This window comes from Diadema antillarum, unplaced genomic scaffold (assembly GCF_040938485.1).
Source record: "Diadema antillarum isolate AM-2024a unplaced genomic scaffold, OU_Dant_1.0 seq00000835_RagTag, whole genome shotgun sequence".
In the NCBI taxonomy this organism is placed as follows: domain Eukaryota; kingdom Metazoa; phylum Echinodermata; class Echinoidea; order Diadematoida; family Diadematidae; genus Diadema; species Diadema antillarum.
The window spans coordinates 530,314-543,026 of record NW_027271711.1 but is presented as its reverse complement, the minus strand read 5'-3'; the positions used below and the strand labels follow the sequence as shown (position 1 = coordinate 543,026).

At 40.4% G+C, this 12,713-nt stretch overlaps 1 protein-coding gene across 2 annotated transcripts in view; it reads left to right on the top strand.

Annotated features, from left to right (window-relative positions):
* Positions 1 to 12,713, top strand: part of LOC139740100 (alpha-mannosidase 2x-like) — a 236,935-nt gene that overhangs the window by 165,077 nt on the left and 59,145 nt on the right. Inside the window, exon 20 of one of the 2 annotated variants that reach the window (XM_071650686.1) lies at positions 2,617 to 2,753. In XM_071650686.1, the coding sequence (XP_071506787.1) occupies positions 2,617 to 2,753 (137 nt within the window). Of the gene's footprint in view, positions 1 to 2,616; positions 2,802 to 12,713 lie in introns of both variants that reach the window. The other variant, XM_071650685.1, reaches the window with a different exon arrangement.

The following is a 12,713-nucleotide window of genomic DNA, read 5'->3' as shown; positions in this document are numbered from 1 at the left end:
GACATCTGACAGAAGAAATTCAGTCATGAAACCCATTTTATACCGCGATTGCTTGAGATCGTAGCATGAGCCCGACATAAGCGTATCACTATCGCTCCGATCGTATCACTGTTGTAGCAAGATCTTGACAAGTGTACGAATATCGCAACACAGTCGGTTCGATCGCAGAAGCAGCGCGTCTTGTCGACCTGGAAATGCGGCAACAACGTGGCAGAGTCATATTATCATCGTGGCGCTATCGCCTACAGCGCAGGTTGAGCATGGAGAAACCGTAGTGTAATCGCCTCGGAGACCAAAAATGGAGACAGACGGCGATCGCACCACGATTTGTAAAATCGTCACAGATAGCCATGGTCGCCATGGTCGCCTTCCTAGTGAGATGGGGGCCTTAATGCATAAACTTATCAAAGGGTCAAAAGTCAAGTAAAAATCCTCAAATCCCCAAATACTTGCAAATGTGACCGTGCATCACAAAACAAACAGAAAGTCACACCCCTTGATTTTACATGAGGACTCAAGAAAGGTGAAACGGGTCAACCAAGTCAAATTTGCGTTTTCCATATTTTCTGACAGATCCATTCTTGTACATTATTCTCGAGTTTGGGATCATAAATTTAATGGGAAAGTGGGTTTTCAGCAGTTTTTCTACAACCCTTTTTTGGTAGAGTAGTGTAATCAGGCTTTTCTTCATTTCTTGAAAATCCCTTGCACACTCTTCACTTTAAATTCTAATAACTTTTGAAAAGATGATGCTACTGCTTTGAAAGTTGACATTTATCATGGACAGAATGCGTTAATAGAGCATGCTCAATTTCAGCTTAATCTGGTAATCCCGTCATTGTTGTTACTGCAGTGGTTTACTTCATGTTTTTGTCCCATTCATGACACAAGTAGCACAACTTAGTGCAGAGATTAAGCGCTTGAATAGACCTTGTACTTCAGAGCCTCTTTTCTCAGTTTAAACTTTCCAGAGTGTGGGCTTTCTTTCCAAAATTTATATGGGTTAGGAGAATCCACTTGAATTGAGTTATACATCATTTTAAAGCTTAGAGTCTGCTCTTTCAGAATATGCCCATTTCTTAAAATCCATGTCTGACAACTTTTTGTTGGTTTTGTGGTGCAGGGTCACATATAGAGCCATTCATCCAATTATACCTAGTTCAAGGAAAGTAAACATTCAACACATTTGTGACAATCCTGTCATTTTAATATTTTGCCAATGAGGTGAAACTATCATCACACATTGCCAAGACATTGTACTATTAGGAGAACCATGCATTATGGCGGAGGCATACCAGTCGCCATAGCGACATTTCTAGTTCATTTTTGGATTAGCAAACCTTTGGAATACCGAATCCTGGGAATAGTGAATCTTCAGAAAAATGAGCATTAGGAATAAAATGCTTTTGGAATAATGCACTTTTGATTCAAACTACACATAAAAGTACAAACAACTTTATGCTCTCTCTTCAATGTAAGACTTATACAAAATTCATGAGATGTATCACATTGAACATTGCTTTATGAGTATTCAATATTAAAACAACATACATTAATGTATGGTTATTATTGTCGAGCCCACCGGAGGTGCGGGGAGACTAAGGGATAGCCTGCGGGGTCTGTCCGTCGTCCGTCCATCCGTCCGTCTTCCGTCCATAACACTACCAAAACTTGAATAACTCTCTACTGAGGACTTTGATTTCAATCAAACTTGGAGGGAAGAGTGATTATACAAAAGTTACACAATTTATTAAACATGAAGGTCACCTCAAGGTCAAAGGTCACAGACAGAGGTCAATGAACTTTAGGACCCAATGTTAAGTTTTTATGGTACATTTCGATTATGGCTCAAAACTTTTGATCCATATGTCTGATTGTGACCAAACTTGAATGATAGATGTCCCTTGGGAGTTGAAATTCACCACAAGACAAAGGTCACAGGCGGGTCAACGAACTTTTAGAGAGCCCAATATTAAGTTTTTACGGTGTGTTTCGATTACGGCTCGATCCCTATGTCAGTTTGTGACCAAACTTGGATGGTAGATGTCCCTTGGGGAGTTGAAGGTCATCACAAGGTCAAAGGTGACAGACAGGGGTCAACAAATTTTAGGGCCCAATGTTAAGTTTTTTGGCGTGTTTCGATTATGGCTCATAACTTTTGATCCCTGTGTCCGTTTGTGACCAAACTTGGCTGGTAAATGTGTCTTGGGGAGTTGAAGGTCACCAAGAGGTCAGAGGTCATAGATAGGGTCAGTGAACTTCTGGGATTTAGAAAAACATTTATTTCTTCTATGCGAATTGGCAAGACACATTTTGGCACTTGCCTTGTTCTATACTGTGCTTGTCCAGTTACAATAAAATTTTGATATACAAAGAGAAAACTGCGTGTCTCAAAGTGCTGTATAATGGGAGTTCAATGCCTTGCTGCACATGAAGTGAGGATGAAGACTAGAACTACTTTGGATTGCAATGGAAAGAAATTTCTAGTACACATCTCATATCTTTTCATCCTATCGTTCCATCTACTTCTCCATTTCAATTTGTGTGGATTACTTGCTTGCATGTATTTGTTCATCTATATTTGATACCCATGTATACATCACTGTCTGTGTGCAGGTTGGTTAGAAGTGGTCTTGGACAGGCGGTTGATGCAGGATGACTCTCGTGGCTTACAGCAAGGGGTCACAGACAATAAAGTGACCCCTGACCTTTTCCTCCTTCAAGTGGAGAGGAGGACTGGAGATGAAACTCAGGTTAGGAACATACCATTCTCTCTGTGGGGAATGCTTGGGAGCAATAAGGTGAGGGATATTTTTTGCAGTCCTTAGATGATGGAACATCTGTATATAGTACATAGTTAAAACAAAAATGATATACTGCCTCCTGCTCCCCCTTCATATCTTTACTATGTATCTTGTCTTGTGACTAACAGCATGCCAGTGCATAAGTTTGTGTTTTCAATTTAAGCAAAACAAACTGAGCAAATAATAGCAAATTGATGCGTATTGGAATGAGTATTTTTATAGTTGCATATTGCTATCATGCAAGAAGATTGGTCTACGGCTCAATGCAAAGAAGACAAAGGTGATGGCATTTAATATCGACGACACCACTATCACAACCTTTGATGGCGCAGTACGCGATGTGAAGAACGACTTCAAGTATCTGGGCTCCTGGATTGCCTCGACAGAACAAGACATTAGGATCAGACGTGGCCACGCATGGAATGCTTTGCACAGTATGAGGAAAGTGTGGAAATCCCAGCTTAGCGACGACATAAAACGGCGACTTTTTGTCACAACAGTTGAGTCTGTATTACTCTATGGAGCAGAGACGTGGACACTCACAGCCAGACAAGAGAAAGCATTGGACGGAGTGTACACACGCATGCTCAGGATAGTCCTTAATGTTTCATGGAGTGACTATGTTAGAAATGATGACTTGTATGGTACATTGCCAAAGGTGTCTGACAAAGTGCGTGAGAGAAGGATGAGATTAGCAGGACACTGTGCGCGACACCCTGAGCTATCTGCCAATTCCCTCGTACTCTGAGAGCCTAAACAGGGAATTGCAAAAAGAGGAAGAAGTAGGGCCACTTTAATCAGTGTACTGAAGAAGGATGCAGGCCTTGATAGCATTAATGACCTAAGGAGAGTCATGTTAGATAGACAGGTTCGGAGGCACAACTTTTGTTTATGGAACCCGAGTTGGCATCAGCTGAAGCTAATACATGCCCTCGAGTTAGTAGTAATTAGTAGTAGTATTGCTATCACTTTTCTTTGTTCTTTTGCTTTTTATTTGTTTTTCATCGTCATCTGCAGTCCCTAAACTTTTATACTCATCAAGATATGATCAGCTTCTAGCAAAACTTGGAAGGAACCAGACACAACAAGTATATTGAATATCTGATGGCATGGCATCTAGGGATGAATATTGTGTAAATTTCAGCTATGTTCTCATTCAAAAAGATGCCTATTAGATTCCATAATCATTTCTCAGGGCTCATCCAAGGGATGGGCAATGCCAAATTTTATATATCTATACCCCCACCCACACGTAGTGTGTACGGGGAATATACAGTAATAATCACTCTGCGGGCGGTCGGTTGGGCAGTCGGTCGGGCAGGAGGTTGGTTGGTGCAAAACTTGTGGCTCGAGCTACTCTCATTTTTTGAGCAATTGACCTAAGATTTGGCATGTGTAACCGCTATTATCGGTGGTATGGTAAAGACAAATTTTCATGCAAAATGTTATAGCTCAAACTCCTGTAAGTTTTTTAGTAATTGACCTATTGGCATGTGTGGCTGCTATCACAGGTAGATGTGCTAAACACCTTTTTGTCAGTATCCCATATTTGTGTGATTCCATTGCAGCAGCAAATTTCTGTAAATAATCACAAAATGTTGTGGATCCAACTTCTCTCAGTTTTAAAGCTATTCAGCTGAAATTTGACACACACCATCAGTGCAATGTGTAGTTGTGCAAGACACCTTATCGCAAGAGTTAAGAAATCTGTTACCATGGCAACAGTAGCTTTTTTTTTACAAATCATACAAAAATATGTGGACTGACCTAACTCCCTCAATGTTTGAGCAATTGACCCCATACTTGGCATGTGTGACCACTATTATAGCTATATATATATGTGCAAGATACCTTTTTGTGTCAGTATCCCGCATTGCATTGCCATGGCAACAGCAAAGTTTCATCAAAATCACACAAAATGTGCATTGAACTACTCTATTAGTTTCTAAGCAATTCAGCTGAAATTTGGCATGTGCCCTCAATGTAATGTGTAGTTGCACAAGACATATTTTTATGCCTCCGCCACGAAGTGTCGCCGGAGGCATTATGGTTTCGAGTTGTCCGTCCATCCGTCCATCCTTTCATCCGTAATCAATTTTGTGGACAGCATAACAAAAAAAAACATTAGAGGTATGAGTGGGTGAAGTTATGCCTATCCAGTCGCAGTGGACAGGTGCAATTAATTCAGCATTTTCATTTTGACGTGATCTCGCTTTCCTTTTGAATGAACACGTTTTGCACAAAAACCGCTGGGAAAGTTTCGCAGCAAAACTGCTGGAACTTTGCTATTAATTCGTATTTTTTTATGATCCAAACAGTTATGAAAAGTAAAACCTGCCTTTATGTTTATTTGTTTAGATAATGACAATTAGATATTCCAAAATGGAGCAAAACTTCACTTTCAAAGTGGAAAATAGTTGTCAGAAATAGTTGCTAAAATTTCACATTTTCACTTTGTGAACAACAAAAAACTTCCAAGTATGATACTAAGTATGTATTTCTTTACGGAACTCTAAGAAATCACATTTGAGAAGTCATGCGTCCGGATATGTCTGGAAATAATCAAAAGAGGTACACTTTCTACCTTCATTCCAAGCACGAAATTTCGTAGTCTTTCCCACACAGGAAGACAGGGTTCAGTCCCACGTACCCACATTTTTGTGGTGCTCACATCACCCGTACAGAGCTGCCAACTATTACGGATTTCCCGTAATTGTTACGGGAAATAACCACGATTACGAGAGTACGGAATGTCGCCTAAAAATTATGGATTTTGGAAATTCCGATAATGCCCTATCGCCTATACAGCAAGCGCTACATCCATGCGGTAGGCTTCCCCGCCTCTCCCCAGCGCGCCCCGGCCCGGAGCGCGAGTGACCCCAGCGCAGCGAGCCCTGACGCCCGAAGTTATTATCCCTGCTTTTGCAATATAGACTACACACTGTTCATATTTCATTCTCCAGCCGGCCCGCGTTGCCTGGTTGCCCGCATTTGTGTGTGTCTGTGTCTGTGTACCCGACGTGTGTGTGTTCGTAGCTTCTATTATAGAAAGGTGTGCGCACACGCAATTCACTGCTTGCGTACTGTGTACACCGAACGGAACTTCGCACGCGTGAATCCCTGTCGCCTACGGACCTCGGATGTTTACATCGATCGCCGTGGTATCCATATGTGTGGCCGGCTGGGGAGCATGAGTAGCTTAGCTACACACTGTAGCCAGCTGCCACTATAAACAGTACCCTATTTCGTTTTGAGTAGGGGTAGAAGCGCTCCGTTGTGCAATGTCTGCTTCTTTTTCTCTACTTCTTCCGCTTTTCCCTTGCCTCCCAAGTACGAAATGATTCTTAGAGTGTTGTGTGTGTTTTTTGTAACATTATTGCATCATTTTTCTGCAATGAAGAGGTGAGTTTCTGTTTGTGTATTGATGTGCACTGCAGTATGTGCAGGTGAAAAGCGTTCAAACTTCTTTCCAGAGTATCGTGGAAACTCGATGTATTTCTAGGCCTATTAAAGGAGATCTCATATAACAGAATACTTATAACAAACTATTTTCTGGTCAAAATGAATTGATTTCCTTTGTTTTGTATCGTTTATTGACGATCCCAAGGATCTCGTCGCAATACCGAGTTTCCAATATGTATTATAATTTTCGCATAGCTTTAGGTGCTGCAAACTTTTGCTAGGGCCTAATCCTACTACTAAACTTATCGTTCTATTTCTGTTGTTTCTCACACCTTGTTTGGTACGATTTCTTCCATTTTATATCACTTTATCCGTTCCCTTTATACTTTGAAATATTTAAACGTAATTCTTTCAAGTGTCTCACACTGTTATTTTCGTAACGGCGATTTCTCCGCTTTGCTGCAATACTTTTTCGAATCGAAGCGAAGTGTGTTGTCTTTTCTAAATATTTGTGTTGTTGGGAGGTGTTGATACTTTGTATTTGTTATACTTATTTATTTTCCTCGGTGTTTATCTCGAGGGACTATGCGAGTTTCTTAATGTTGATAGGAAAAGGCTAAAATGATCTGAGTGATGTCTGATGGTGATGATGAAAACTATGCTGGTATAAAAAGACGGCTTACTGTGAATGCTGAGCGTACGTGCCGTTCGTTTTATTTCACTTTCCCTCTTATTCTTCTTTCCCCCTTACTCTTCGTTCCCCTCCAAAGAATGATAAAAAAAGAAATTACATACACCTCACAACAAAAAGATCCACGATCTACCAACCTTTGTAAAGTTAAATCTAAATGTTCAATATCAGCAAAGAATAAGGGGAAAGCACGAATGACAATAAATTAGAGCGAAGAGATTGTGAAATACTGAATACATGCAGTCTCTTTGGCTCGAGGAAACTGGACACCCACGTACCCCTCTCCCCTTGTGGAAATTTCCACAAAAGCAGGTGCCACACCCAGGTGCGTGCCAGACAAAAGAATGCGCACACTGGAATAAACAGCGTGTAAATATCCTGGAAATATCGATCGAAGAACCAGCTCATTAGTTGAATTAAAGGAATCATTGCAAAGATATCGTGATTCTATAGCCTTTCTTTTGGTGCATAGTGGGAAACATCAAACAGTCGAATATAGTGTACTTAATCCCTGTTCCCTGAGCAATAAAAAAGGATTGATTAATCAGTCAATTAAAAATGCAATCACAGAAATACTTAAAAAGGTCTCTTATGCCCAGACAAATTCACTACGAGTAGGTCCAATGAGATGCAGTCATCACCTGGTTAGACAGCAAAATCATGACAATTAATTTCAGTTCACGCTCATCATAACTACTTGTTACTTTTCAAAGTTTTGGCTATCAACATTCGTTCGTAGGTGTTCTTATGCCTCCGCCACGAAGTGGTGCCGGAGCCATTATGTTTTCGGGTTGTCCGTCCGTCCATCCTTCCGTCCGTCCTTCCGGCCGTCTGTCCGTCCATAAAGAATTTTGTGGACAAGGTAACTATCAAAACCTGTTGAGGTATCCTAATGAAACTTGGCATGTATGTGTATAAGGGGGTGAAGTTGTGCCTATCAACTTTTGGGTGCACATGCTCAAGGTCAAAGGTCAAAAGGTCAAGGTCAAATACATAAAATTTCACTATTTCCACCATATCTATGCAATGCGTGAAGATATTTTCTTGAAACTTAGTGTATACATGTATTACCCAATTAAGATTCTCTGGTGAAAGTTTGGGGTCATGAGGTCAAAGGTCAAAAGGTCAAGTAGAAATATTAAAACTTCCTTTTTTTCTCCATACCTTGGAAAATTGTTCAAGGTATCTTCATGGAACATAGTATATACATGTACTGACTGGCAGTGATTATCTAGAGAATGTAGGGTTCATGGGGTCAAAGGTCAAGTGCAACACTTCAAAATTTTACTATTTCCCTCATGTTTATGCAATGCCACCAGGATTTTTTTTTTTACACTTGGTGTATGCATGTGTAACCTAATAGAATTTCTCTGGAAAGTTTTCTTTTTCTTTTTCTTTTTTTTTTTACCTCAAAGGTCAAAAGGTCAAAGATCAAGTGAAAGTGCTGAACTAACTTTTTCCTCCATATCTCTGAAGTGGCTCAAGTTATCTTGAAACTTACTACATATTTATGCATGTTCTACCTGAAAGTGATTATCTTATGAATTTTAGGGTCAAAGGCCATATGAAAATGGTAACAATTTACTATTCAATACAGAAATTGCACTTTTTCTCCATACCGGTACCTTGAAAATTACTCGATGCATAAATGTACGAATGGCTCAAAGTCAAGTTAAAGTCCTTAAATCCCCAAATACATGCTCTCCTATTCATCCAATTAAACCTAGGTCAAGGAAGGTGAACATTCAACACATTTGTGACAAACTTGTCATTTTAATATTTTGCCAATTTTGTGAAAATGTAATCACACATTGTCCACATGTACTATCTAGACCTATTAGGAGAATCATGCATTATGGCAGAGGCATACCAGTCGCCATAGCAACATTTCTAGTTTGTTTGTTTGCTTTGTATGTTTTTCCTCGTGAAAGACGTACCGTAAAGTTCCGTGTATAAGACGCACTATTTTTTCGTCGGAAAACATTGAAAATCGGGGGTGCGTTGTATACACGGGTACAGTCGAATCACGGAAAAAAATCCGTCATGTACACCCAATTTCATAAGGCCAACTTGGGGCCATGTATGCCTATCGACATTTGGAAGGTAAGCAATCACTAAAACTTACTGATAAATGAGCGATCTTTCAATCTGGACACACACAAAAGCTGCAAATACGAGATAAACTTACATCGGCCTTGTGCGGTAACGATGTATCAATCTGGCCATAGACAACAGCTGTAACAGCACTGCTGTTAGCCTTTAAACAAGGCGACTCGCTCTGCGTGCCCCCGTATAGCGCGTTTACCCCACAAACCTGTTGGCCGGCGAGTGGAGCGAGCCGCCTTTATCCACTCGTTCAGGGATGTGTACTTTTGTCGTTGTTGTTGCTTTATATTCTTTGACAAATTTGCGTACAAATTTGACGCAGAAAATACACACGGCACCAAGGCAAGCCTCGTTACTCGTTAATATTAAGTAGAATAAGAATAGTTGCTTAATATTAACGAGGCTTGCCTTGGTGCCTTGTGTATTTTCTGCATCAAATTTGTACGCAAATTTGTCAAAGAATATAAAGCAACAACAACGACAAAAGTACACATCCCTGAACGAGTGGATAAAGGCGGCTCGCTCCACTCGCCGGCCAACAGGTTTGTGGGGTAAACGCGCTATACGGGGGCACGCAGAGCGAGTCGCCTTGTTTAAAGGCTACACTGCTGTATGCTACCGATGTCAGTCTACCAAGCTACCAACAGCCAACCTAGTAGCTGGAATACGCGATGTACAGGTATCATTACTAAATTACCGATACCGTAAAACTTACCAATGTACTAGTATCAATATGGCCATAGACAAAAGCTGTAAAATACGGAGTAGGATCGACACTATATCACCGTAAATATGAACGACGTATGAAGCATGCATGCATATCCATGTTGTTCGTTTGCTCTTCATTTTACGAGGCCAGCTAGGATAGCATAGCTACACTGTAGCTAGCTAGCTAGCTAGCAAGTCTTTGGCAAAGGCAGCAGCTGCAGAGAGGCTTTTGCAATGGACTCGCGTGCACACAGCGATCGGATCGTAGCGTGCTTGCCCGTTGCGCGCTGTGTGTGCAAGTCCATTGCTCTCTGTGAGCGTGTGCTGAATTTATAGCGAGCTGCCTTTTGCAAAAGGCTAGCACTGTGCATACAAGCATGGTACAAGAGACACATGTTACTGGTAATCCTAAACAACAGTGAGTGTAATTACCGTACGCACCGTACGTCACGCTGTATGATCCCTCTGCTACACTTGTTGATGTTTTTCTTATTTTTCGTAATAGTCTGGGTGCCAAAGCCATTTTTTGGGCCTAACCTTGTTTTACCGTCCACCCAATGTTTTTTGATGGTTTTACCCTATTTCGAGGGTGCTGAATCCGAATCTGGATGATGCAAGTCTTGCATCCTTGAGGATTTTGAGATATTCAAGATGGTCGCCAAAATGGCCGCCCAAACCGGAAATTCCCGTGTATTTCCTTTTAAATGGTGAGAAATTGAAAACAATTGATGGTTTTACTCTATTTCGAGGGTGCTGAATCCGAATCTGGATGATGCAAGACTTGCATCCTTGAGGATTTTGAGATATTCAAGATGGCCGCCAAAATGGCCGCCGAAATGGCCGCCCAAACCGGAAATTCCCATGTATTTCCTTTTAAATGGTGAGAAATTGAAAACAATTGATGGTTTTACTCTATTTCGAGGGTGCTGAATCCGAATCTGGATGATGCAAGTCTTGCATCCTTGAGGATTTTGAGATATTCAAGATGGCCGCCAAAATGGCCGCCGAAATGGCCGCCCAAACCGGAAATTCCCATGTGTTTCCTTTTAAATGGTGAGAAATTGAAAACAATTGATGGTTTTACCCTATTTCGATGGTGCTGAATCCGAATCTGGATGATGCAACTCTTGCATCCTTGAGGGTTTTGAGATATTCAAGATGGCCGCCAAAGTGGCCGCCAAAATGACCGCCAATTAAAACCAGAAGTTCCAATGTATTTCCTTCTAAATGGTGATAAATTGAAAACAATTGATGGTTTTACCCTGTTTGGAGGGTGCTGAATCCGAATGAGGATGATGCAACTCCGGAATCCTTGAGGATTTTGAGATATTCAAGATGGCCACCAAAATGGCCGCCAAAACCGGAAATTCTCACATATTTCATTCTCACTGGTGAGAAATTGAAAACAATTTATGATTTTACTCTATTTCGAGGGTGCTGAATCCAAATCTGGATGATGGAACTTTTGCATCCTTGAGGATTTTGAGATATTCAAGATGGCCGCCCAAATGGCTGCCCAAACCAGAAATTCCTATGTATTCCTTTCTAAATGGTTAGAAATTGAGAACAATTGATGGTTTTACCCTATTTTGAGGGTGCTGAATCCAAATCTGGGTAATGCAAGTCTTGCATCCTTGAGGATTTTGAGATATTCAAGATGGCCACCAAAATGGCCGCCGAAATGACCGCCACTTAAAACCAGAAATTCCTATGTATTTCCTTCTAAATGGTAAGAAATTGAAAACAATTGATGGTTTTACCCTGTTTGGAGGGTGCTGAATCCGAATCTGCATCTCCTGCATCCTTGAGGATTTTGAGATATTCAAGATGGCCGCCAAAATGGCCGCCAAAACGGAAATTCCTACGTATTTCATTCTCAATGGTTCAAAATTGAGAACAATTGATGGTTCTATCCTATTCCGATTTCAAAATGGCAGTCAAAACCGGAAATTTCCACGTATGTCAATTTTAATGTTTCGCAATTGAGAACAATTTTATTGATGATTCTACCCTATTTCGATCACTGTGCTGAATGCGAATCTGGACGATACCACCCTTACATCATTGAGAGTTTGGAGATATTCAAGATAACCGCCAAAATACTCGCCAGAATGGTGAGAAATTGACAACAATTGATGGTTTTACCCTATTTCAGGTTTTCGTCACTGGCAAAATCTAAACCAAACTATACTCTGCTGATAAACGAACGCATATTGTACATCCCAGTTTGAACTTGCTGTACAGTGAAACCAGCTTTACCGGATATCTTGGAGTTTGTAAGATACCGCTGTGCCAGGAATGAATCATGCAAGACTACAGATGCGGTTGAATATTTGAAAGATTACACTGTTTCATCTACATATCATGGATATGTTTTGAACACTAACAATCAGTGGACAAGACATACCCATCTCGATCATATTGTGATAGTGATGTAGAGAAGTTTACTGAGATTCCCAACATTACCTGTTTTAATCCATGAACAGTTATAATCGTTTCATCCATGAACACTCACATTGGTTAATTGGTTTATATTGGTGGTTCTTGATGACATTGTTGAAAACAAGAGTTGGACATTTTTATTGTTCTGCTTCAAATTTTTCTTCAATATGATGTAATATCATATATATATATATATATATATATATATATATATATATATATATATATATGGGGCGACAAACCTCGTATCTACAAAATGTCACATGTTCAGGAGAGAAAAACAAGAACAAAAACAAAAAGCAAACAAACATGGCAGCCAAAGCACTATAACAAATGAGAGGACCCTTCCTTTGACATGCCATGGTAGCTTCATTTTTGGGGTAAGACAGCTGAGGTTTGGACAGGACATCATTAACTGATTATCTGACTGTTTATTCAACAAAAAAATCATTTTCACTAAAATTTCAGATACAGGGTCTTGTCGCCCAAGTGACGATATCATATATATATATATACACACGAGGGGATGGAAAAATCACAGGTAACGCACAGTAAAAAAA